Raw genomic sequence first — 27,845 nt, 5'->3', positions numbered from 1 at the left:
TTTAACGTATCGCGAAGAAGGAATCTATGGTTCTTTGTACACTACCAAGAAAGTACAGGGCTAGCGGTTGAGTTGTAGAAATTCAGTTTAGCATTTCTCTATTAAAAAACGTTATAAATGACAATGCATGATGCCACGTGTCATATATTTACTGTTCTCGTCAGAACAAGCTTGCAAAATGGCGGCAAAACCAGTTACGAGTATAAGAGTATTGTTGGTGATGGTTTATAACGCTTAAGGTTATCGTTCGAGCTATTCTATCTAATATAGAAGAGCATCTCTCACCAAACCCCAGAGTCTCCATTTCTCTGCTTCGAAGCTTTCTCTTGATTTTCAACCATGTCTGACGGTCATCTCTTTAACAACATTCTTCTTGGTGGTCGTGGTGGAACTGTAAGTTCTGTTTTTGTTTATTTATATATTTTTTGTCTCCGTTTTTTCTTTTGATCTTCGAAAACCCTGATCGTCTTCAAAACCTTAATCATCCTCTTTAAAAAAAAAAATTTGAAAAAAAATCATAGCTTTCTTAAGTTTTAGTGATTTTGAGTGAAGTTTTGATTTTTGATTTTTGATTGTTTCTTTTTCTCTCTGTTTTCCTTGAATCTGTGTTTCCAAATTCAGAAAAGTTTCCTGTTTTGTGAGGTTTTTTTAGTTTTCTGGTTTTGAGTCTCGATTTATTTCCTTCAGCTTTGGTAGCTATGATTGAAACTAAGAAGAGATGCGTGATCTTTGAAGTTTTCCAAGGTGCCTGGTTTTGAATTTTTTTTTTTTCAATTTAGTTCTGTTTTTTTTTTTTTTTTTCCTTCTTCTTTTGTTTTGGGTTTCTTTTAGTTTGTGAGCAAAGTGGGTTTTCTTTCGCCATTATTATTTGAAGTGTTGGGCGTAACTATCATACAGGGTACCTAGGATTAGGGTTTCTTCCGATTTTTTTGCTAATTCTTTTGCATGGCATACAAACCTTAATTTTCAACCTTTTTTTTGCGAGTTTTTCTGAAATTTGTTGTTTGTAAATTGTAAAATTTGAAAATTTTCCCATTATGATATCTTTTTCATTCATCGTTTTAAAAAAAATTGAAGGTTTGGACTTACTATTTCAAACTTTCAATTCCAGTTATTTATATCGAGGGTTCCTCTAAAAATATGGATTTTTCCCCCTTCTTTAAGCCCTCTTTGTCTACTTTACTGCCCCCAATTTGATCAAATGGTTTCAAAAATCCATATTCTATTAATGTATTGTTAAGGTTTCTGGTTTGATTTTTTCTCCAAACTTCTTTTTCAAAACTCAAGATTGTAAATTTTAATTCTTAAGATAGATGTACAATTTCTTTATTTTTATTTTATTTTTTTCAATTTTTATCTTACTTTGGAATGCATGATATTGGAAATTCGGTGTTTTATTTCTTTACGTTGGCACTGCAGAAGCCTGGGCAACTAAGAGTTCATTCGGGAGGTATTTCATGGAAGAAACAGGGCGGTGGAAAAGCAATTGAAGTAGACAAGGCAGACATTGTCGGCGTGACATGGATGAAGGTTCCCAGGACTTATCAGCTTGGGATTCGGATAAAAGATGGCTTATTCTATAAGTTTACAGGTTTCCATGATCAGGTGTTCTTCATCGCTGTTCATTTACATTTTGCTCTCTTATTTGTTGTTTTCGATATCATCTTTCTTTATTTTGTTCGGTGAGTTATCTTTTTCAAAATCGGTAGTTTCTGAGGAATTATTTTTCGTTGTTGTAACTAGAAATTTTTACTACTACAATTTTAGAAATAAGAAAGAAACGACAATAGTGCTGAATTGATAAGTTGAGAGGAAAAGGGAGTTAGGCAATGATCCAAAAAATCGTTTTGTTGGAGATTTTGAACACCTTGAGTATTGCAATTGATCGGAGCATTTGTGAAGATTTTATTTTATTTTTATTTTTATTTTTATTTTTGGTTATTGGCAAAAAAATTCCTTGACTGTTTTTCTTCACTTCCTAAAGTTGTATTTTCTTTGGGCTTTGGAGTGTTACTTAAATAGTTTATCACTTGAAATGGAATTCTAGGTGTTTGTGATGGAAGACAAACCACCCAACCTAGAGTCAACTACTAGTGTTGGATTGGTTACCAACTAATCACAGTGTCCACTCTTTAGACCATGATCTGGATATCTATATATGACCAGAGTACCAGTATCAATAGGATTTAGCACTGACTTCGTATCTTGGCACCATAACTTTGGATTTAACCGACACACCTGGTTATACATATCATCCTAGTTTTACTCAGAATGAGTTAAAAATTCTCGCACTTACGATTGCTAACTTTAAAAAACTTTCCTAACTATAATCTTCTAAGCTTATTAATCACTCATAATTTTTCTAGTTTAGGCACCTTGAAATAGGGTGGGAATTGAATCATAGTTCTAGAAATTAAAATTTCACTCATTTAGGAATATATTTGGAAATTGCAAGTTCAGCCCCTCATTTTTTTTAAATATAGAATATGTCATGCAGTGATCTACCAAGTACATCTGTGTTGGCTGGATTGATTATTTTTCTATTTCATGTTCTTTATATGCTCAAAAATTTTCTTGTTAAGCTTTTCATCATGAAGGATGGTTGCTTTAGTTTGCTGTTAAGCAGCATTGTGCCGAGTTTATCGAGTTTTGGCTCCAATTTATTGTTCCATATATACCATGGATTGATTCGAGCTAACCTCCAAGGGGTTAGCTCGGTGGTAAAACTAGCAACATTGGGTTTGCTCCCTATGATTGTGTGTTCGAAACTAGGTGGCCTCTTGATTTACCCAATTGCATGTCGGGAAACTTCCATGGGGTTGGGACGTGCAACCGTAGGGAGTAGTCCATATCCCAAAAGGGTTTTGGGATACCCTGCGTTATAAAAAATAAAAATTGATTCGAGTCGCTTTTGGTTATGAGATGAAAAGTTCATATTTTTTTCTTTCCAAGTCTTGTGGAGAATTCTTTGTACCTTATGATGATGTTCTAGGAAAAGTGTAGTCATTTTTCTCTTAATATTGAGAATATTATATAAAAAGTTGACTTGGACCAGTGAGGAGTTCATTTCACTCTACAATGAAAAATTGAAGCCTTCATTTCATGTTCCATTGAGTAGTGATTATTATTTGATTTGCAGTAAAAATTATGAGTTGACCATTGTGTTCCTCACATTATTCTTGGTAAAAAATTGTTTCTTGTTTTTAGTCTTTTTTTTTTTTTGAAAATGAAGGGTATCCGGGCCAGCTTGCGCGCATCCTGACTAGTCCCTACGCCCCACACCCAGGCTATGGCTGGTGCCTGCTTGGTCCAAGCCAGTGCGTGGCCACCACAGGAACATAGTTGGTGGGATTCAAACTTGAGACCAACTAGGGAGCAAACCTAATAATACCCAAGTCTACCACTCAACCATCCCTGCGATTTGTTGTTTTTAGTCTTCACTAAAGCTATTTGAAGGTTCTTGTAGATATGTTTAAGTGATTGTACATTCTTGTTACTTTCTAATTTGTTTCTTCAATGCTCCTATGCAGGATGTTACTAATGTAACAACTTTTATCCAAAACAGTATTGGAATAAAACCAGAAGAAAAACAACTTTCCGTTAGTGGCTGGAACTGGGGAGACATTGATATCAACGGTGTGTAAGCTTTCTTTCCCAAATATTGATGTGCTTTATTTTTTGATAAACAATTATTGATGGGCTTTATATTAGGCTTCACTCTTATCTTTATCCCCTTGCTAATGTAACTTCTTTTTCCATTGCATCTTTTTCTTAAATATTACATGCTTCTACTACTCCAACTCTAACCATTTTACTTTGAGTTATTGTTACTGTGGGTAGAGGTACTACCATCATATGTTTTGAAGGACTTGTATCTGATGAGTAATTCCATTATCTTATACCTATCAGAAACTTCTATTGGCAAAAGTTGCTATTGCAAACGTTTTTTGATATTGATTAATTTATTTGTACAATTGATTGTGTATTTTTTTTCTCTCATGTTATGGTTGAGCTTATAGAACCATGAAAAGAAAACAAATGATTTTTTAATATTTTTTGGTTGGAACTTTGGAACATCATGGTCCTTTTCACCAACGCACTTGAATTAGCATTTAGCATGATCTTTTATTTAGTGAGACACGCTGTATTGTCTACCACATTTTTCATCTTGACATACTTCACCTGGGTATATTCAGGCACAAAATTTTAAGGCTTCACTCTACTGCATCCTTATTTGATTTTTACCTATGGACAGCATCTGGGGTCTAATTATTGCACTTTTTTTGTACACTCAAAATGAGGTTGATCTTGTGGATTTGATATATGTTTAACCTCTTGTATTCCCTTCATTTTCGGACTGACTCAATAACTTTTCTAACCTGTTATTTTGCATTGACTGGTCTGTTGCTTTGTCTTCTTCTTTTAACCTTAATCTTACATACTTATCCCTTTAGTTACTCATATGATTGTTTTCTTTTATCATTCTGAAATTGTCAAAACTTTACATATGCCTCACAGGGAATATGCTAAGTTTTCAAGTAGGTTCAAAGCAGGCTTTTGAAATATCTTTAGCAGATGTCTCGCAAATACAACTTCAAGGGAAGAATGACGTCTCCTTGGAGTTCCATGTGGATGACACAACTGGGGCTAATGAGGTTTTGTTATCGATTTCTATGTTTCATTAAATAACTAGTTTCATTTACCAACTTCCTCATATTTTTCCTTTATATTATTACATTTCTAAAATCTAGTATTCCGGCAAGCGGTATTTGCATTTGTTGGTCATGGCATTTGCATGTATGTTGTGTCTTTTAACTTCTGTCAATCCACCATGGTGATATTGACATAGATACTTGTTCCTTGGTCATATCTATGAGTTATACTTACCTTTGGGTATATATTTTTACTCGTATACTCCCAATATCGATTAAAAGGGTGAAATATAAGGGAAGTGATATCCTTACTTGAGAGAATACATGACTTGAAAAAGTAGGAAGGTTACTCTTACATGCATCGTTTCTTTTTCAAAATGTTTTATCCTTTTTGGATCCTTATAGTTTAATTTGAATGTAATTTCATTGTCCAATTGAATTGCACACGTTGTCAAGTTCCACTATCGTTCTTTTGATTACATGTTTCGGTTTTGCTCATATCCTAATTGTCTTAAATAAAACTTGACAAGAAAATAGGAGCATAATTAGTTCCTTTCACTTATCATATGCCTTGGTTGTTTCCTGGGCTCATGGAAATAGGAATGAAACCATTTTAGGCTTTATTGCATTTGTAAATTTTCAAAATTCTCATCCTAGCTCTTCTTTTGTTTTCTTTAGTTAAAAGTTATCTTAGCATGAATGGCCTAGCTGATCCTCCTTACTGTGAACTCCCCACGAGCTTTGCTCAATGCTTTCAAAGGAGTTGGAGGCGTGTGCCTTAAGAAAAAGCCTTTTTTTCCTTCTTTAAGGCTACACTTTATGTCAAGAGGATTGAAAAGCAAGCGCCTGGGGGAACTCATGCACCTCTTTGGTACTTTTTGACTAAGTCATGCTCCTTATGGGAATCCATTGTATTTCTTTTTCGTCTTCTTTTTTTTTTTTTTTGGGGGGGGGGGGGGGGTATTATCATACTATCATTATGTAATGATTTTTATAATTATAATTTTTCAGTATTATAACATTTAATTATTTAAGCTCTAACTCTAGAAGCCTAATCAGTTTGCAATTTTGACAATCTCTAGCTGTGTACAGGTCAAGCCCTAATTGATCTTCAACTGAAGCACTATCTACAAGTTAAATTTGACAAATGTTCTCTCTTGAACTTTTGCAATATACTTCCATGTGTAACTACTTACTTATCTTCTTAAGAAATGCATACTCACATGGCTTATGTCTGAAGACTTTGATTAATGAAGTATCTTACCTTAATTTCTGTTTAAAAATGGTAGTTGTCGTTAAACTTAGCTTTGCAAGTACGAAATTTTAAACTCCGTCCTTTAAGGGTACCCAATCGTAGTAATTTGCACATTTTTCTGACATTCAATTTTTGTAATCATATAGAAAGATTCATTGATGGAGATTAGCTTTCACATACCTAATTCCAACACCCAATATGTTGGTGATGAAGCTCGTCCTCCAGCCCAGGTAAATCGATGCCGTTTGGTGGGATCTCTGGTTAAATCTCTGATGAATCTGTACCATTATCATGTGAATTGACTTCTTTTATTAGGTTTTCCGTGACAAAATTATGTCAATGGCGGATGTTGATGCATCGGGCGAAGAAGCGGTTGTTACATTTGAGGGGATTGCTATTCTTACTCCAAGGTACATTTCATATAATACCAAGGCGAAGAAGTGGTTATTGTAGTCATTGTTATTCTCTTTCCTCAGAATCTGTATCTGAATGAAAGCTAACAAAATACTTATGCTTTTTGTAGGGGACGATATAGTGTTGAACTTCATCTTTCTTTCTTCCGGCTCCAAGGACAGGCTAATGATTTCAAAATTCAATACAGCAGTGTTGTTCGTCTTTTTCTATTGCCTAAGGTTTGCATATCTCAACACCATATTGCCTATTAACAAATTATAAATTTGTCATCTTTCTGGTTTTAATCGAGTTCTTTCTTTTAATTGATATGCAAACCTTATTCAGTTCTCATGTGGACATGTTTTCTGATATGTACAGTCTAATCAACCCCATACCTTTGTTGTTGTTACTCTTGATCCACCCATACGTAAAGGGCAAACTTTGTATCCTCATATTGTGTTGCAGGTATTTTTAGTTAATTTATGATTTCGTTTTTTGGTCCCTTATAATTTTTTGTAACTTTAAACTGACGTGCTTTTGTACCCCATCTTGTACAGTTTGAAACAGATTTCGTGATTGAGAGTATCCTAACAATAAACAAAGATCTCTTGAATACCAAGTATAAGGACAGGCTGGAAGGATCCTATAAAGTATAAATTAATTGCTTTCTCATACTTGAGCTCTAGATATTTGTGAATCTTTTTTGTCTTTGTTTCTGCAACAATATTAGATCATTATAAACCTTGAGAAGCTCCAGCTTTACCTCTTGTGTTTTACATGTTCATGTAATGTTTCAATTGGATTTCTAATGCATTTCAGGGGCTAATCCATGAGGTCTTCACTATGATATTGCGTGGCCTATCAGGCGCAAAAGTTACTAGACCAGGAAAGTTCCGTAGTTGTCAGAATGGATATGCGGTGAAATCATCCTTGAAAGCTGAAGATGGAGTATTGTATCCACTAGAGAAGGGCTTCTTCTTTCTACCCAAACCACCAACTCTCATTCTCCATGATGAGGTATCATTCTTTGGAATATAGATTTAACATGCATAATAGATATGAACGTTCTAAATCTCGATTGATTGGTGGGGTATGACCTTGTCTACTTCATTTGTTAATATAGATTGAATATGTTGAGTTTGAGAGGCATGGAGCAGGAGGTGCAAGTATGCACTATTTTGATCTTCTCATCAAACTAAAGAATGAGCAAGAACATCTCTTTCGGAATATTCAGAGGAATGAGTATGATAGACTTATCAAGTTCATTAGGTTTGTCACACACCACCACCCCTACCATCCTTATCAAGGACAATACCTTAGATTGGTTATCCTATACATTATTCTTCCACTTGGTATTGAGCAGTGGAAAGGGCTTGAAAATCATGAACCTGGGAGGTGTCCAAAAGACAGATGGTGTTGCTGCTGTTCTTCAAGATGGTGACGACGATGCTGTTGATCCACATCTTGAGCGGATTAAAAATGAAGCTGGTGGTGACGATAGTGATGAGGAGGTACATCTCAGTTTTTGCACTAAGTCTTTGATTTTTTGACAATTCTGCACTAGTTTTGCATATGTATAAATTTGTTTTTGTGGTTAAATCTCATAAAAACTTTAAATTGAAAAGATTTAGATTTTAATCCTAGATCTTTATATATTAGATTATTAATTTTTGTACTTATATTTCCAGGATGAGGATTTTGATGCTGAAAACGATGACGGAGGCTGTCCTTCTGATGATTCTGGGGAAGAGGAATCTGTTGAAAGTGAAAGTGGAGATGACAAAGAGGTAAATTGATTATCATTTCTTTGCTCATCTTAATCAGAAGGACCACTCTATCAGTCTCCTCACCCAAAAATGTCTCGTTTAGGTCCACTGACCCCAGTAATTTTGGTCCACCCTTTGCTGGACCTATACACTGAAAATCAGCCTGATTGGGGATATTTAGTTGTTGCATTGATCCCGTAAATTACGACCTTGAACCAGTCCACTGCCAGCACCTGGCTAGGCTCAACTGGAACCACCGGGCTTACCCATTTGATTAGTAGACCATGCCTCCGTGGATTTTGATTTTTGAGCAGTCCACCCTTGGTCCTGTTTATCAAGCCCTCCATGGGAAAAAAAATGCTCCAGCTCAGTGCTTAGAAATCATTAATCAGGCTGATTTTTTTGGGGTGTGTGTGTGTGTTGTTTGCGTGTGTGTGTGTGTGTGTGTGTGTGTGTGTGTGTGTGTGTGTTCACCATACATGGACCAAAAGTTCATGGGATCAATGGGGAATTGGGTTTCGGGTCATTGGATATTCCATCAGCATTTTACTAAGTTGAATATTATCTGTAGCTCTAATGTATCTCATATCAAATGGTCTGATCTGCCATTTCAGAAACCAGTCAAAAAGGAACCGAAGAAAGAAGCTTCTTCCAAGCCATCTTCAAGTAAGGCCAAGAAAACCAAAGATGGAGATGGAGAAGGTTCAAAGAAGAGAAGAAAACAGAAGAAGAAAAAGGATCCAAATGCACCAAAGAAAGCAATGTCTGGTTTCATGTTCTTCTCGAAGGCTGAAAGAGAAGTAAGTCCTCTTGGTAGTAAACTAGAACAGTTTTTCTGCTTGTTTCACTTAAAACATTTCATAGCTCTGTGAAACCTATGATTCAAACTTTTGCTAGACTCATTACTGCATTATGTCCAATTCAATTTTGCACATAGTGCAAGAGTGGACAAATACATTTCAGGTTCTCTCTTGGTATCATATCTGATCTTTAAATAATTGAGCTATTCTATTTATCATCTTTATTTGACATGGCCAACCCAGTTAGGTGGGATTGGTGTTTTTAAGAATCACTAGGCTTGAATGAGTGTTTTTCCTTTAATGAGGCGAAGTGCAAAACTCAAAGCGTTATGAGGCATAGGTCTTGAATTAAAAATGTAAAGCTTTGAGAAAAACATAAAAGAGTTATGAAGTTAATATAACTAATCAACTATGGAAATAATGAAATAAATAAGAACAGATTTTGGAGATCCAGTTTGATCACTTATCCTCACAATGAGTCAATGACACACCCAAGGCCCTCTATTCTTAAAATATTAGCTTATTATTATGTGATGTTCATGAAGGGAAAATTCACCTTTTATCTTTTAAAGGCCTTATCACATGTTCCTATTTCATTTCTTTGTTAATGTTTATTCAATAATGCTCGCTGCATGTGGTATTGTCCGTTCATTGATCAATCCATTAAGTAAACATGGTACGTTTTTAGCAAACATGCTTCATGCTTACAAGGATTGGTATGTCCTCTTCTTACACAATTAGGTTGCTAGAAATCATGTAGGAAATTCATGCTCTTTTTGCCTGCTTGAATGCGAGAGAATGACGAAAAATATTTACTTGTTGCAACAAAAACGAGGATCCTACTCAGATCCCAATAACTAAAACTATATCTGACACTATTCAATTCAACCAAACTGATCCAATCCAACATCCAATTTTATACATCAAATGCCGGCTTTGGGTTTGTTGATAGAGCCCTAGAGGAAACCCAACCCATACATAATGAAATGGTATTATGGATCCAATTGAATTTAGGGTGGATCCATGTTCGACTCAGATCCGAGTTTGGCCAATGCCTCCCAAATCATATAACTTGTTTTCTATATATATATATAACTTTGAGGGGTACAATCTCCTTACATCTTTCCTCTTCAAGGAGGAAAAGCCTCGTAATGGACTCCTCTCAAACATTCCATCTTCCCAACCTAAATCCCCAATGCCTTATTTATAACCTACTTATTAAAGACAAGATAGGGATGTCAAACTAACCTAACCAATCACATCATCAATCAAATCTCTAAGAAACTTAGTCCAATACAACTCCAATTTTATTAAATACGTTATTTAAACCAAATCTAATAAGTACTAAAATAGTTATAGCTTCTAATAGTAAGAATAGTAAGTGTATGTATGGTTATCATTTGAATGAGACCAGTTTGGTCTTCAAGGTTAAAATTTGAAAATTAAAGTCTTCCAACTTTTGTTGGTCGCATTTTATTCTTCTTGTCCTTTCCATCTTCATATCATCACGTAAGTGCAGTGTGATTATGAAATAGTTGTAAAATCAAAGTGATTGCTTCAAGGGAGTCTTCCTCATAATAGCCACTTCGAGGGAGTTTTCGTCCGACCTTTAACCTCTACAACATTTTCATCCTCCATTGAGCTACAATCTTTCGTCCAAGAAAATGCATGAAAATAAAAATATAAGAAAATAGAAAAAAAAAAAACTAATATATTTTATTGATCTGACCACTTTATCCATACATCTTTAGAGAGACTTGAGGGGGCAAAACCTCATAATGATCTTTTCCCAAATTTTTCATTCCAAATCCTTAAAACCTTATTTATAATCTACTTCCTAAACATTAGGTGGAATTTGAGGTTAGTAACTTTGGATGGGAGGTGGGGTCAAGTGTCTTCTGGGAGTGGGGTGTGGAGATTTATCATTATGATTCTTGCAGAATTGTGAAAGAGGATATCCTTTAGAATTGGAAATGGGAGTACAGTTTGTTTATGGGAGGATCATTAGCGTTGTGCTTCACCACCGAAAGAAAAGTTTCCACATTTATATTATCTTTTATAAAAAAAATGCTGGCCATGGATAGTTTTATGACTCGGGCCAGGGAGGAGCTAATTGGAATTTGGTTTCTAAAGATACTTCAATGATTGGGAAATCCGATTTATAACTGCTCCTATCATTCTATCAATCATATTATCTTCGTTGAATATCCACCCATTAGAAGAGGATTGTATATTTTGTGAAGGTATTATGGATAATATGTTTTTGGTCTAGCCTTTCTATCACTTGTTATATCTAAATACTCATCGAGTTTTTCCTGAGGTGGAAACTTGGGGGCATCAAGTACCTTCAAAGATAACCTTTTTGGTATGTTTGGCCGACTCAAATAGAATTCTAACCCTAGACAACATTATGGCCCGAGGAATAACATCAATTAACTTCTGCTCCATATGTAAAGCTAGTGATAAGTCGGTAATCACGTCCTATTCATTTGTCTTTTGCATGGAACATGAGGGCTCATTTTGTGTCCTTATTTCATAATTTTGGATATTTCCCTAGTTCGGTTCTTTATTTGTTTGAAAGTTAGAAATCGTGAACTTTTTGAGGTAAAGAGAGAATAGTGTGGTATTTAATTCCTTTTATCACCTATTGGAGATTTTGGGAGGAGAGAAATAGTTGTCTTAAAAGGCAAGGAGCAACCATTCCCAGAAGTGTTAACATTGTAGGCTTTTCATAGCAAGATATTTAAAGAGTTTAAGGGTGTCTTCTTTGAACACTAATTATTCAAGTGGGATTTGTTATTGAAGTTAGCTTCTTAATTACTTCAAATCACTAGGGATCCTCATCTCGTCAACCACATTTGATTGATAATTGAATCTAAATACTCGCTAACAAGATTGGATTCCTAACACCTAAGGATCCAATCCTGCTAAATCTTGTTCAGGTAGACTAGAACTCCATTTTTTACCTTAGCTAGAAACTTTGGGGAGTCTCTCAACCGTCCAAATTGATGAAAAGAATGAGGTGGGCAGTAATGGAAGATATATGGAGTTTAAAAGAAGACTTTTTCAATTTTCCTAATTCATTTTAAGAAATCAATTTTCCATTTATGCTTTCTTACCATTTTTACTAAACATGGAAATTGAATTTTAAAGGAAAATGTTTTAATTTCTATTCATTTTTCTGTGAACCAAACTCAACCTTAGACTATTTAATTAAAAGAAACAGAAGTTTACTAGGATTTTGAACTACTACATTCTAGGGTCCTAATAACCAAGAAACTCCTTTATGGAAATAGAAACTCCTAATTAGACAATACTATACTTTAAGCAACCGTTAAAAATTCCAATGAGACAAACCTTTAGACTACTCAATTTAGTAAATTCAAACCAACTAATCGCTAATCATTTCTTTAATTAACCAACTACAAAAACAATAATTTATTAAACTACTAATTTCATAATTTACTAAAAATATTAAAATGTGAGCTTACTATAAAAAGTGTAATCTAGGCGAGCACCTTGGTGCTCCTCAAGGCAGGCAGACCGAACTCGCCTTAATACATGTGAGGCGGGGTAGTGTAAGTGAGGCGTAGCCAGGCGCACACCTTGACTGCACCTTAGTCTAGGGGCAAGGTGCAAGGTGCACCGGGTGTACGCCTTATGAAAAGTTGAATAAAACATATGTATTTAGTATAAATAAGATATTAATTTTAGATTTGATTATATAATCTTTACATACAATACGCTACTCATCTTCATTTCTATACTCTATATGGTTACTTATTGTAATTTGATGATTTATGAGTGTATTTCCATGTCTATTTTATCAGTTCCGGTGGTTTCAGTTGAACTTTCCTCAATATTTCCACTACATTTACAATTTCCATATGGATAGAAATAATTCTGTACATTCCCATTTCTGGGAAGACCACAATAGACACTGAAATTTAATGCCTTGCCATTTAACTGAAAATTATCCAAATTTTTTGTTCTAATTTGGGCCCTAGTTATGAGTTCTGGAGTAGTCCCGAATGTTCTGATTTTTAGCCACTAAAAGATAAAATAACTTTTTAAACACGTAATGAGCCTATTTATTCAAGGCTTATACACCTCATGCATCATGCTTCAACCCTTAGAATGGGAGGACGATGTTCCTTAGGATCTTGGCATTGGATTCTTAATGACTGCGAGATTGAGCATCCTGATTTGATTGGGTTCTTTTTGGGGATTTTATGTTCAAATAGGAGATGGTTTGTTCAAATAGCTTGGGAGGGAACTCATAATTTCTTAGCTTTTTGTTGTAGGTCTTTGGTTATGTTACTTAATGTAGGTCCTCAACCTCCTTTGGAGCACTTTTGTGTCCTTTTTTGTCTTTAATAAATTTTTTACCTATAATGGTAGCAACAATAATAATAATGCTTTGATAATGATGATTTTAGTGAACAAACTCTCAAATACACCTTTATGGTCTCATTTTCGTGTCCCATTCAGACCTTTGGAATGGTTATTGACTCTGTTGTTTATGTATATGCAGAATGTAAGGAAAAGTAATCCTGGTATGGCATTTACTGATGTGGGGAGGGCTCTCGGAGAGAAATGGAGGAACTTGACATGTATGTTTATCTAATTCTGTTAGATTTATATCAATGTGTTTGTTCATTTTGTCAACTTAGAACCTGGTTTCTAGTGTGGCTGAGACCATGCTTACTTCGTTCATGAAAAGTCTGACCCCTGAATGACTTGTCCTGCATGTTGATTAGTGTGCTATGGGCCAAGTCATGGAGTGGACACATGTCTATACGTCTCATGACCAATGAGACACTGACATGTAGGAAGAGCAAGACAGAATCAGCTCCCCTTCTGAAAAACAAAGGGAAAAGAAGGGGAACTTGTTGCATTGTTTGTTACTCATTAAACCCATATTTGCAGTTTGTTAGGATGGATTAATTTGTTAGTTTTAGTGTGAACCACTCTGCCCTTCCATTGGTGACGGACTAAACCTTTTTCTTGATTCATTTTGTGAGCAGCGGAGGAGAAAGAGCCTTACGAAACAATGGCTCGAGCTGATCAGAAGCGTTATAAGGAAGCCATGGGCGAGTACAAGAGTGCTCCAGCTATGGTCAATTCAGGGAACAAATCTGACAGCAAGTAGTCTATCGTACAGCGGTAGTGGTGTTGCTCTCTTAGTTGTTCTAGTAGTAGTAGTTCTTGATGGAATATTTTAGGAACTTTATACCATTATGACATGAAAATGCTACATGAATGCCGAACCCAAGACATTTTTCTTTTAATTTTGTATATATTTTCATGTTTGTAGTGTGGGGCCTGGCCATTTTTTAGCTAGAAATATGGTCTAAGGTAAAGTTTCAACGGTTGAGGTTACTTGTGTGAAGAACACCAAGAAGATCATTCAACTGGTATAGAGGGGTGAAGTTACAGAAGTAACCTCCTGCTGCAGTTGAGAAAGATTTTGTTTATATGACGCACTCATCTCTCATCAATGAGAGGGAATGTGGAAAGACATACCGGTTACCTAAGCAACCAGTTTCCTTTTTTATACATGAGAGAGGGAGAGCGAAAGAAGGATACAGTTTGCCTTGGTAATCTGCAATCTCTTTTCCTTTTTCCTACATGTCAGATGTCACTGTACTGCCTCAATGGTTCGTCCGACTCGGATGCCAACTTTTTTTTTTTGGTGAATGTTTCAGAAGCCCCTGTTTTTTTTTTCGAAATTGATGATATGCCCCCTTGACCTTGATCTACTCTTATATACACATTTAGAATGACTTAAATACCCTCCTTTTCAACTTGTAGCCAAAAAACCTCTGGATTTTTTTTAATACCCAAAACCAGTTAATCTTAACCTCTTGAGTGCAATTTATCTTCAAATGTGAGATTTTTTTTTCTACTTCAAACCTCAAGAAGAAGATAGGATATTTAAAAAACAGAAGAAAATAGATTTTTGGCTAAATAATATACGAGAGAGTCATTTTATAAGATTTAAAAGTATAGGGGTATATATATCAAATATTAATGAAAACGTGGAGGTTAAGTCTAAAATCTAAATCACTCTTTAGTCTTTATATACATCAGTTGATGAGATAAGAGTCCAAAGTCCCCATTGGAGATTGGACAGCAAAAGCAAAACATGAAGTTTTAAATATCTCCATTTCTGAAGCCATCTCTTCTCTCTAATGGCTGCGATGGCGAAGCACTCAATTGCAAGGTTTTCATCTCTGGAATCCATTACAAGTTACTTCTCTGCTTCAGCTTTTCCAAGCCATCAGTCCATTCGTTCAACTCTTAGAGTAAGTTTTGCTCTCTATGTTTGTGTGTGTGTGTGAAATAATTAATTTTGGTATCCAAAGTGATTTGATTTTAAATTTTCTGAGTGGAATTTGTGAACCAGTGTTGCTCATTGTCCATGAATGGTTGCGAAGGAGGCCTTACGATTCCAGTGGAGACGATTCAGACTCGGACGTTTACGCCTGTCCAAACTCCAGAAATGGCCATGGAACGATTAAACTCGGCGATTTCTGAGTTAAATTCCGATCCACCGGCTTTTAGTTCTGGAATCATTCGTCTCCAGGTAATAATAATAATTTACATTTTACAGTGAATCCTTTTTCTTCGAAGTAGATAGAAGATAGGATTTTGGATTCTCTGTCGTTGGCGTTGGTTGGAAGAAAGAGATAACAAAAGAAGTTGATCTATCCAAATCTGTATAAGGTCTAAAATGCCCTTTCTACTAATACAATAATTTCAGAGAAAGCGTCCAGTACTACCTACTTCACCATTTTAAATATCTGAATGGATTCAAAAGTCAAAACTGAGATAGTACGTGAGATGTTGTAAATTTTTTCTTTTTTTTTCTTTTTAAAGGAAAATGCTGGAATGCCTTTATTGGAAACTGTGTTCAACGCTGAGCTGACGTGGCAATGTATAGAGAATAGTTTATTTTTTAAAATTTTATCTCAAGAAAAGAAATCTATGGCTATCTGTGCACTGTCATATCAGGGCTGTGGTCTTGGTATATCATAAAATAACATTATAACTGAACTTTTATTTTAAGGAAAAATTACATACTGTACCCCCATAGGATGAAATTCTTTTTTAATCCCTCTAATTTTTTCACCTTTATTTGATGGTCCATTTTAGAAAACAAAATTCCTCCTTAATGCCATCACCCGCTTCAATTAATGAGATCCATGATTCAAATTGTTGAGATGGACCATTCAAATCATTGAAATCAATCTTTGTTCCAATCTCCAAGATCATCTTTTACAACCATTATGATAAAAAAATTGTAAATCATTGAGATCAACCTTATCACAATTGTAGAGCTCGACATTTCAACATGAATCAACAATTTTAATCGTCAAGATCATCCACTCAAATCCTGGATCTCTAGGATTTGAGTTTTCCTTGTCATCATTGTGAGGGGGCATTTAGAAAAATTTTACTTACTGTATTGTTAAGAATACGCCCCAAAACTCGGGGTGCATTTAAAAAGACCACCTTCACACATGGTGCATTAAGAATTTTTCCCTATTTTTAAATTTTTTACGGGTTTGTTAATTTTGAAGAACCCTCCTGGATTTTGGAAATTAGAGATCCCCCCTATGTTTTGTGTCTTCGAGCTAATGACATATTTATTGACTTTAGTCTTTGATGAAACGCCAACATAAAATGACTGAAATTGTATGTTGTGGTGGAAGTGAAGGTGCCAATTGAGCAAGAATTAGAAGCAATTGATTGGCTCCAGGCACAACACCCGCTGTTTCCTCGTTGTTTCTTCTCTGGTAGAAGTCAGGGTAGTACTGTGTCGGATCTCATCTTCGACTCCATTAATGGAGAAAGTCATAAGAATTCTGTGGGGTGGAAGTTACTTAGCGTTGCTGGAGTGGGGGCTTCTGTATTATTCCAACATTCCAATCCATTCTCATTGGATCACTGGAAGTGCATACAAAGGTATACTAACCCAAAGCTTTTATTTATGTCTCTCCTCAATCCTCATTATAAATTATAATATAAGAACTATTATGGTTGATTTAGACATACCCTTCCTTTTTTGGTGAATATTTGGATGCCCGTGTATTTTCAAATTGATGACAATGACATACACCCTTAAGAAGACCAATGGAATTTGTCTTAAATGCCCTTAGTCTTCAGTCGAGTGCTCACTCCAATCACATGTTACGTCCTCTTTGGGACTTAGAAGAGTTGCCACGTGGGAGTCTCAGCTTAAACCACTTGTCAATTGAGTCAATTCTTTAACACAAACCGTGCAACATGTCTCCATCCTAATTCATCTAACTCATGCAATAACGGCCATGTGGAGGTTTTCTATTGACACACGTTAGTGTTAGAGAACCAAATGCAACATATTGTGATATATGAGATACATTGTATCTTATCAATGTATCTCATCTCAGAATGAAGAGAATGTTAGAGAATAATATACGTAGCAATATCAATTAAGATATTCTACATTAGGAAGTTTTAATAAATTAGAATATTTATGTTATGCTAGTTTCCTTATCTTGGTTGATGTAATACCTATAAATATCCTTTGGATTCATGTAATATTCATCCGAGAATTCTCAATAAAATTAAGATTTCTTCATGGTATCAAAGCTCAAACTCCACTAAACGCATCGATTCTGGTATGCTGTTTTTTGGCGATGGCGCCACCGCCATCGTTGGACCTAAATCCATTTTTTTACTTTATTATTATTATTATAGTTTTCTTTAATAAAATCGCATCTCATTTTTCTCTACAAATCTCCCACGTCTATACATTCATCTCTTACGATCTCATTTTTTTTTCCTTACAAAAAAAAAATCTCTCCAATGAGAATTCTTTCATTTAAATCGCACAATCCTAATTTCTTTGCTCTTGGAAAGATCATGACAGACCTAGTCTCATAAGCCACTGGCTCCAATGGACTAAAAAAAAGAGTGGGATGCGATAGTGATGGCCTTCACAGACAGGCAGTGACCTCCAAGAAATAGAATTGGATTTTTGGCGATCTAATAACGTGCCACTTAATGAGATCGAGAAAAATTATTCGGAGAAGCCAATTGCATATTCCTTCTTCAAGGGACCATACAATTGTGGGAGGATATTAGAGAACTAGATGCAACATATTATAATACATGAGATACATTGTATCATATCAATGTATCTCATCTCAAAAGAAAGGGAATGTTGGAGAATAATATATATAGCAATATCAATTAGGATATTCTACATTAGGAAGTTCTAATAAATTTGAATATTTATGTTAGGCTAGTTTTTTTATCTTGGTTGATGTAATCCCTATAAATATCCTATCAGGATTCATGTAATATTCATCTAAGAATTCTCAGTCAGCAGGTGTAATTATACACCTACATCAAACATGCACCAAAACGTGGAGGGGTACATCTAAATCACATTGTTGTTACCTTTATAACTGCAATTAAAAATATATTTTTTTTTTCTTAATTTTTGAATACTTTGAATATAACTTTTGAATGAAGGTTCCTCTCTGAGGACTGCCCTCTAATTCGTGCATATGGAGCCATTCGTTTCGATGCAAGGACTAACATTTCGTTTGAATGGGAGGGCTTTGGTTCATTCTACTTTATGGTTCCCTTGGTAAACCAGTTATAAATTCTTTTCCAGTCAAGTTTATGCGAATAATTTTTGCAGTCTTAATTCAGTAATTAATAACCCATTGCTAGAAATTGAATGACAGGTCGAATTTGATGAGCTTGAAGGAAGTTCTATGCTTGCAGCAACTATAGCATGGGACGACACCCTTTTGTGGTCTTGGAGAAAAGCAGTGGACATGCTTCGGGCCACAATGTGTCAGGTCAGTTTTTAATGATAGATGCTTTGTGGGTTAAATATCGATATGGAACAATAAAGTGGTTTAAACATTCTTATATTTCTCATTTCAAGGTTATTTTAGTAGTGAAACTGAACTGAACAATTACAAACTTGTGGCAAAAAATAAGAACAGTCGAACCGCTTCGCTGTTACATCTGGATAGATCTTCGCGAACTACCCCAAAAGCATATATAATAAGAATCAGGATCAGGTAAGGCGTCCTGTTCCTATAGAATAGTAACCATGTCTATGCGGCACGTTTTGGTTGGAGTTTAAATACATTGGGCTCCTAACCAAGCCGTTTTCTACATGGCATGCAGTCCGATGTGTTCAATCTCCAACCAAAACATGCCCCGTAGACACTGTATGTTGCTATAGGAATGGGACAGCATTTTGGATCTTGACTCATATAATAATATGCAAATAGATGCCTGGGTCAAAAGTTATGTCTTGATAATATAGATTTCTCCGCTTTTAAACAACAACAAAAAAAAGCAGTAAATTCGCTGCTTTATCCATTTTTGTAACAAAAAGTTATTTATGAAAATGGGTATATGCTTGTTTTGTAATTAATTTTCTTTTTTCATACCGCTTCTGTAATTGTCAAAATGTTCATACCCATTTTCATAAAACACCCTATATGATATTTTGTTAAAAGTGTTGCAGATCTCCTCCATCGTCGTGAAGTTACGGAAAGAAGTTCCAGGCACACTCATCCTTCAAAATAATCATGTTCCAAACCAGGCATTGTGGGACATCGGTGTCAATAAAGCTTTGGAAAAGATCAATAGAAGCAACTCAGAGCTAGTTAAGGTATTTGAGGGTATCATACTAACCTTTTCTTCTAAGGTACCATGCATTACTTTTCTTTATTCAATAACAGCTTGCTTCAAGCATTCTACTTAATAATGAGGACATCAAATAACTTGTGACCCACTTCATCACAATGGCCTAATTTGATATAGCAAGTTTTTCATGGAAATTTAGGTTGTACTTGCACGTCGTAGTCGAGTAATTACTGCAACTGATATCGATCCTATAGCATGGTTAGCTTATCTACAGGTACTACTTCCCGTCTTTCTTTTTCTTTTTAGAATCTCTTAGTCAGTGAAATTTGCTATAACATTCAGTTTGGGGATAAAAATTTAGTATTTCTCTATAAATGCAGGTCGAAGGACAAAATGCTTATCAGTTTTGTATTCAGCCACCCAACGCACCTGCATTTATCGGGAACACTGTATGTATAATTTGACAATAAGGAAGCTTTTATGCCCTCTCTATTTTTATGCAAATATGCTTGCACTTATATTATGTTATTCTTTATATCCTTCTATAAAATGCTAGGAGTTAACAGATAGAATTAGTGCTTGAATTAAGTGATTATTTCTGACTAATTACTTACGCAAACTTGTGAATAGCCAGAGCAACTATTTCACCGAAAACGCCTTGCTGTTTCTAGTGAAGCCTTAGCTGGTACTCGTGCCAGGGGTGGATCAAAGGCTATTGATCTTCAGATAGAAAATGATTTACATTGCAGGTTTTCTTCTGACTTTCAACTTAAAAGAAAAAATTTCCTAAGCACCGGTCTTGATTATGCATGGTTTAGGAATAATCCGGTTTGTTCATGTTCAATTGACATTCAATTTTATGCCATTAAATGGTGGTTTCTTGTTCATTTTTCAGTCCAAAGGATCATCTTGAGTTTACTATAGTACGAGAGAGCATTAGAAGGAAATTAGAGGCAAGTTGACTTTGGATACCCTTTTCATATCTTAGTTATTTTCTTCTTAAACAGATGCCAAAACATGTACACATATTTACTTTGTTTTAGATTCCTTTACGTCAAGTCTGTTTCATAGCTTCAAAAAAATCTTTCATTTGATAGTTGCAGGGCTTTGTCTGGTTCTATTGAAGACAAAATTCTTTCTTGCCATCTAAATGAACCAGAAAAGAAAAGTTAAAATAAGGGGTTGTCAATCCAACTAACAATTCACTCATGATCTGACATGAATGTGTCATTAAACCACTAGTGTTTTGGGAGATCAATGATTCTCGGACTCCTTTTTTCTTTTTCTCCTGAAAGTCTGTTCTATGCAGGATGTATGTAGCGTGGTATTAGTAGAACCAAAGAAAGCAATTCGGAAACTTCCAAGAGTACAACACTTGTATGCTCAATTATCAGGCAGATTGAGAAATGAAGATGATGAGGTAAACTCTGTTCTAATTATCACATCATGAAATCCTCATCATCACAAGCCATAAATCTTGGATTCCTCATTCATTTTTCGGCTGCCTTATTTAATTACAGAATTACTGAGTTGAAGACTTTGATGAACACGTTAAGAATGAGTTGAGCATGTGGTTTTGTTATCTTGGAATGTGGATTAGTTTTCATTTATGGCGAGCTTTGTTGTTTTCCTCTTCTTTCCCAGTTTGACATCTTGTCATCTCTTCACCCAAGCCCAGCAGTTTGTGGATTTCCTACAGAAGTGGCGCGTCAATTCATAGCAGAAACTGGTATATACACTCCATTATGTTACTCCTGTTTAGCAATAATTTCACGAGGAAACTAACCATTGAATGTTTTGTTTCTACTTAGTCCAGAGGTCCATTTTTTGTTTTTTTTTAATGCTTAGGTTTAGAGAAGAGAATCACATGTTCCCCCTCTTTCCACATGATTCACAAAAGCATGACAAAACATTATAATAGCACCTTTGACTAAGGTTGGGCTTCCACCTTTGACCAATTGGCAATGAGTGGAGAGGCCCAAGAGCTTAAAAAGAGAGAGAGACAAGGCAATGAGTGTCCGATCTGGGACTAAACTCAACACGCCCCCGCACGTGTGGGTTGGACTGAGCCAAAGCATGTGGAGATATGAACTGCGCGACGTGGAGAAGAGAAAGGCCCGCTCTGATACCATGATAAATTTGAGGGTCCAACTCAAAACCAATTGGCAATGAGTGGAGAGCCCTAGGAGCTTATAAGGAGAGGGACAAGGCAATGAGTGTCCGATCTGGGAGTAAACTCGACAGAAACTGTGAGATATATCGCATGTCATGGTACAACTCTCCCCGATCTGGGACTGAACTTAATATGCCCCTGCTCTGATACCATGATAAATCTGGACAAATTGTTTAGAGATAAAAACATTGTCAGGTAGCATGTGCATCATGCCCATCACTGTTTATTCTTGGGTGCTAATTCAAGTTCTATAATTAATTGAATCTGATCTTAGAGAACAAAATTCTAAATGCTATCTAATGCAAAAAAAAAAAAAAAGAAAAAAGAGAGCAAAGAAGAAGAAGTTTAGCTACTTAAACATGGTTCTTGGGGTAATCCAGAAATGTTTGACCGGGGAATGTATGCTGGGCCTGTTGGATGGTTTGGAGGAAGAGAGACAGAGTTTGCTGTTGGGATCAGATCAGCCCTAGTGGAAAAGGTGAACTTCGTGAATAACCCCTCAATTAGAAGGCTTCTTTTTTTTTTCTTTTGTTTTTGAATACTAATCATGAAAATATGTTTTGTGCTGATCAACTTGAGTCCTTAGGGTCTTGGGGCATTAATTTATGCAGGAGCTGGGATAGTTAAAGGAACCAATCCATCCTTAGAGTGGGAAGAACTCGAACTCAAAGCATCACAGGTCCTCACACCCCCCCCCCCCCCTTCTCACTCCCCTATGTGTGCACCTGTTTCTGCAAGCATGCATGTTTATGAATCATAAATTTTGGATAATACAAAAGGTCTCAGAGAAACTGTAAGGTATGCATTATTATTTTTATAGTGGTGTTTTCTTGGACAGTTCACCAAGTCGATAGAATGCGAGAAGGCTCCCACATCATGCCAAGAAATGGACAACATAGGGACAATCAACTCAAAGGTTAGTGATTCCCAAACATGGCTCTATGGTTTGCAGCTCCAGTATAAACTTATTTTATTCGTGGTGTTTTCTTGGACAGTTCACCAAGTCGATAGAACGCGAGAAGGCTCCCACGTCATGCCAAGAAATGGACAACATAGGGACAATCAACTCGAAGGTTAGTGATTCCCAAACATGGCTCTATGGTTTGCAGCTCCAGTATGAACTTATTTTTTGTCCAATAAAATACTTTAATCCAGTGATCTTCATGACTATAATTTTTGCCAACTTCATACCCGTTTTCGTAAACGCCCATTTTTTTTAGTTTTTTTGTCACACTGAAAAAGAGAATTGTTGTTTTTGTTTTGTTGCAGACAACATTCTAAAGAAGAGCAATCAATCACAAACAAATTGTACATCATACGATGGTTATTCAACCTTCCAACAACATCAACAGATGGAAAGTATCTGCCTGTCTGTTCGACTACAACTAAGAATCAGAAAGTGTAGTAGCTCTCCCAAGTCCCATGTAATTTCATTTGTGTGTTTTGGGTGTTCATGCCATTTTAATCCTGAAATGTTTTGGATCCAACATCTATATGGTAATAGTGCACTCAAAACGTTGATTTGTAATTAAAATTCATTGACCTCGTTGGGATATTTGAGGAATAGAAGGAATTGACTTATCAGGTCAGGAGCCAAGCCACTTGTTTAGTAAATCTTTCATAGGAGCCTTGTAATGTAGAGACTGTATTTGATGATGTTGGCCAGATACAGTTTCATGTTTTCTCACCCTCTTTTAGTCCAAAATATATATATATATAGGGTCAGGATCAAGGGACATGTGAAAAAACATATGTAAAAACAATGTAACATTAATAAATTTTCAAAATATAGGTTAGAAGTTTCGGATTGAGCTGATTTTTTGTTAGGATGATCTCTATGATGGGAAGATCATCAGGAAAAAAAAAATCAGTCCAATCTGAAACTTCTAACCTCATTAAAAGTGATTTAGAATGTGGATCATCGATTTTTTGTCAATTTTTATCAATAATTTGTAAATCACTTTTGATGGATTTAGAAATTTCAGATTGAGCTGATTTTTTGTGAGGATGATCTTCTCATCATAGTGACCATCCTCGCAAAAAATCAGCTCAATCCAAAACCTCTAACCCATATTTTGAGAAACCATTGTTTTTACATATGTCCCTTGAACCGTATATATATATGGGAAATGTTCAGCACCCTAAGTTTTACCACACATTTTAACAAACGTTTTTTGTCTTACATGGGTTATAAGTTTTGGAATGGGCTGATTTTTGGTGATGATGATCTCTATGATTAGAAAATCATCCTCCCTAAAAATCAGTCCATTCCGAAATGTTTAGCCCCATGTTTACACGTTGAAAAATCGTGGACCGTCCATTTTTTGTAAACCATTTTTGATGGGGTTAGAAGTTTTGGAATGAGCTGATTTTTGGTGAGGATGATCTCCTCACCATAGAGATCATCCTCACCAAAAATCAGCCCATTCCAAAACTTCTAACCCATGTAAGACAAAACACGTTTGTTAAAATGTGTGGTAAAACTTAGGGTGCTGATATATATATATATATATATATATATATATATGGGTCCCGTTCGCCACCCTTAGTTTTACCACACACTTTAACAAACGCGTTTTGTCTTACATGGGTTAGAAGTTTCGGAATGAGCTGATTTTTGGTGAGGATGATCTCTATGGTGAGGAGATCATCCTCACCAAAAATCAGCTCATTCCAAAACTTCTAACCCCATCAAAATTGATTTACAAAAAATGGACGGTCCACGAATTTTCAACGTGTAAACATGGGGCTAAACATTTCGGAATGGGCTGATTTTTGGGGAGGATGATCTTCTAATCATAGAGATCATCCTCACCAAAAATCAGCTCATTCCAAAACTTCTAACCCATGTAGGACAAAAAACGTTTGTTAAAGTGTGTGGTAAAACTTAGGGTGCTGAACATTTCCCATATATATATATATATATATATATATATATATATATATATATATATTATAGGGTAGCGTTCAAGGGCAAACTTTTTAGCAAACTTTTTGGCAAAACATTTTTCAAAACATGGGTTAGAGGTTTTGGAATGGGCTGATTTTTGGTGAGGATGATCTCTACGGTGAGTAGATCATCCTCACCAAAAATCAGCCCATTCCAAAACTTCTAACCCATGTTTACCAGTTGAAAAATCGTGGACAGTCCATTTTTTGTAAACTATTTTTGATGGTGTTAGAAGTTTTGGAATGAGTTGATTTTTGGTGAGGATGATCTCCTCACCGTAGATATCATCCTCACCAAAAATCAGCCCATTCCAAAACTCCTAACTCATGTTTTGAAAAATGTTTTGCCAAAAAGTTTGCTAAAAAGTTTGCCATTGAACGCCCCCCATATGTATGTATGTATGTATGTATATATATATATATATATATATGTATATATGTGGGAAATGTTCAGCACCCTAAGTTTTACCCTACACTTTAACAAACGTTTTTTGTCCTACATGGGTTAGGAGTTTTGGAATGGGCTGATTTTTGGTGAGGATGATCTCTATGATTAGAAGATCATCCTCTCCAAAAATCAGCCCATTCCGAAATGTTTAACCCCATGTTTACAAGTTGAAAAATCGTGGACCGTCCATTTTTTGTAAACCATTTTTGATAGGGTTAGAAGTTTTGGAATGAGCTGATTTTTGGTGAGGATGATCTCCTCACCATAGAGATCATCCTCACCAAAAATCAGCCCATTCCGAAACTTCTAACCCATGTAGGACAAAAAACGTTTGTTAATATATATATATATATATATATGGAAATGGTCAGCAACTAACATTTTGGCAAAACATTTTTCAAAACATGGGTTAGAGGTTTTGGAATAGGCTGATTTTTGGTGAGGATGATCTCTATGGTGAGATCATCCTCACCAAAAATCGGCCCATTCCAAAACTTCAAACCCCATCAAAAATGGTTTACAAAAAATGGACGATCCACAATTTTTCAACTTGTAAACTGGGGTTACAAAAATCAGCCCATTCTAAAACCTCTAACCCATGTTTTGAAAAATGTTTTGCCAAAATGTTTGTCAAAATATTTGTTGCTGAACATTTCCCATAGGGTCCCGTTCAGCAACAAACATTTTGGCAAAACATGGGTTAGAGGTTTTGGAATGGGCTGATTTTTTATGAGGATGATCTCCTCTTTTTTTACAAACATTTTGGCAAAACATGGTGTAGACACCCGAATTTGAGCGGGCCCTCTACGTAAGATGCCCCCAAAAATCGAAAATTGGAATGGGCCCTGAAACCCAAACCTACACAAAACCCATTGCATTTTCCATTAATAAAGTTCGAGGCCATTTACGTAGCCCATGGACCCGCACACCTCACCACGCGCAGTAGCCTTAAAAGCAACCCAAACGATTTTCCTACACCCCAATTCAACGTAAACCCTACCCAACCATCCATTATCTAAGCCCACAACCCGACCCAAGCAGGACGAAAGCCCAAAGCCCAATCCACGACCCAAACCCAACCCAACCGAGCAAGCTCAGCAAAGCAAGCACCAAGAGATGACACAGGTCATCATCCCCGGCCACCGCCCGCAGCGAAGCAACGCAACCCAGAACCCGACCCGAACCGAACCTATGCCCCAGGCGCGCAGCAGCAACACACCCAAAACTCAACCCAGAACCCGACCCGAACCTAACCGAGCCCCAGCCGCGCAGCAGCAACAACCCACAACGCAACCCACCCGATACACCCGAACCTAGCGTCATTCGGGAACCACCCACAGCACAACCCATACCTATCCAGCACGGGCCCTTAAAAACGCTCAGAAAAGCACCTCAACCCATACCTCAACCCATACCTCCATACGCTTCTCTTTAATCATCGAACCACCAGCACCAATCAACGAACTCTCCATCCCCATTTGCCACATGTCATCATCCTTTCAATCCTCTCAAAATCAAACCAATCACCACTCATCTCTCCAAATCAAACACCATACTTCTTCAACCATCTCAACACTCCTTCTCCAAACAACTCCCTTACACCACCACTCCTCCCATCAACCATCACTCATCTCACCCCACCAAACACTCTACCCAAATGGATTTGGGTAAGATCCAAACCATTTGGGTTAAAACACAACCCATTTCCATCATTACAAAAATACCCTCATTTTCATCTCAAATTTCATACCATTTTCCTCTCAAACCCATGCCATTAACCACTACTCTCATCTTTCACCCCATTATACCCTTAAAAAAAAACCTCTCAACCTCTATAAAAACCCCTCCATTCTCCCCATACAACAACTAATGAAATTTTTATAAAAAATCCTCCAAAACTACAACCCTCTACTCTACTCTACTCTACTCTCAATACCTCACTCTTAACTCAACTCAATCTTCTACAACCTCAAGCAAGTCCAAGTCAACTCAAAAGAAGAATATCAAGAAAAGCTTTGAAGATCAAGATTGGGACAAGGTGGGTTTGAAAAAGGACCATCCCCTCTAACCCCCACTTCAACTCTCCCCTCTCTCTACACCTTGCACACACCACAATGATTTGAGTCCTTCAAGGGCCCCTTTTTCAATAAGGGTGCCCTCAATGGACTAAATCAATATCAAAGCCCCTCACACTTGAGGGTACACATCAAATTATTTTTCATTTATTTTCTTTTATTTTAAAAATAACCGAATCCGAGGTTACCACCTATGGTGGGTGGAGTAGGGTGCCTAACACCTTCCCTACTCCATAAATGGACCCCCTTACCTTGAATCAAGGGTGGGACCACATGCATTATCCTACGAGAGTCATCACATCAAAAATAATTTAATTTTTCAAAAAATGAGACATCGGGTGACCATTCACACCCAATTCCATATTTGAATGGTGGCGACTCCAAAACACCCCAAAGTGGAGGGATGTTTGAAGAATGTTGAAAATCTCGTGTCCACACATGGGTTAGAGGTTTTGGAATGGGCTGATTTTTGGTGAGGATGATCTCGACGGTGAGGAGATTTTGGTGAGGATGATCTCGACGGTGAGGAGATCATCCTCACCAAAAATCAGCCCATTCCAAAACTTCTTGCCCCATGTTTATAAGTTGAAAAATCATGGACCGTCCATTTTTTGTAAACCATTTTTTATGGGGTTAGAAATTTTGGAATGGGCTGATTTTTGGTGAGAA

At 36.3% G+C, this 27,845-nt stretch overlaps 2 protein-coding genes across 3 annotated transcripts; both read left to right on the top strand.

Annotated features, from left to right (window-relative positions):
• The first annotated feature begins 230 nt into the window (after nt 1-230).
• LOC147401216 (FACT complex subunit SSRP1-like) lies at nt 231-14,157 on the top strand. Its single transcript, XM_086442401.1, has 16 exons — nt 231-393; nt 1,420-1,605; nt 3,531-3,636; nt 4,519-4,655; nt 6,054-6,137; nt 6,223-6,317; nt 6,431-6,539; nt 6,679-6,765; nt 6,858-6,950; nt 7,120-7,317; nt 7,424-7,569; nt 7,664-7,811; nt 7,989-8,087; nt 8,681-8,866; nt 13,401-13,479; nt 13,894-14,157. The coding sequence occupies exons 1-16, from the start codon at nt 340-342 to the stop codon at nt 14,016-14,018; spliced, it is 1,932 nt and encodes a 643-aa protein (XP_086298527.1). The 5' UTR covers nt 231-339; the 3' UTR covers nt 14,019-14,157.
• A 154-nt stretch (nt 14,158-14,311) lies between these two features.
• Nucleotides 14,312-23,357, top strand: LOC147401215 (isochorismate synthase 1, chloroplastic-like). 2 transcript variants are annotated; one of them, XM_086442402.1, is made up of 17 exons: nt 14,312-15,174; nt 15,276-15,455; nt 16,590-16,837; nt 18,392-18,509; nt 18,610-18,726; nt 19,410-19,556; nt 19,731-19,805; nt 19,912-19,980; nt 20,162-20,280; nt 20,427-20,484; nt 20,841-20,951; nt 21,176-21,260; nt 22,085-22,182; nt 22,291-22,383; nt 22,543-22,620; nt 22,700-22,777; nt 22,974-23,357. In XM_086442402.1, exons 1-17 carry the CDS (start codon nt 15,061-15,063, stop codon nt 22,983-22,985), a joined length of 1,800 nt encoding a protein of 599 aa, XP_086298528.1. In that variant the 5' UTR covers nt 14,312-15,060; the 3' UTR covers nt 22,986-23,357. The 2 variants fall into 2 exon arrangements, 1 of the variants encoding a protein (XP_086298528.1); XR_015178363.1 differs by lacking the exons at nt 22,700-22,777; nt 22,974-23,357 and having other exon boundaries at nt 22,316-22,383.
• Nucleotides 23,358-27,845: the final 4,488 nt, after the last annotated feature.

This window comes from Akebia trifoliata, chromosome 5 (assembly GCF_017979445.1).
Source record: "Akebia trifoliata isolate Shusen 1 chromosome 5, ASM1797944v1, whole genome shotgun sequence".
Classification (NCBI taxonomy): Eukaryota; Viridiplantae; Streptophyta; class Magnoliopsida; order Ranunculales; family Lardizabalaceae; genus Akebia; species Akebia trifoliata.
Note: the sequence above shows the minus strand (reverse complement) of the source record. Positions and strands in the feature narration are given on the sequence as shown.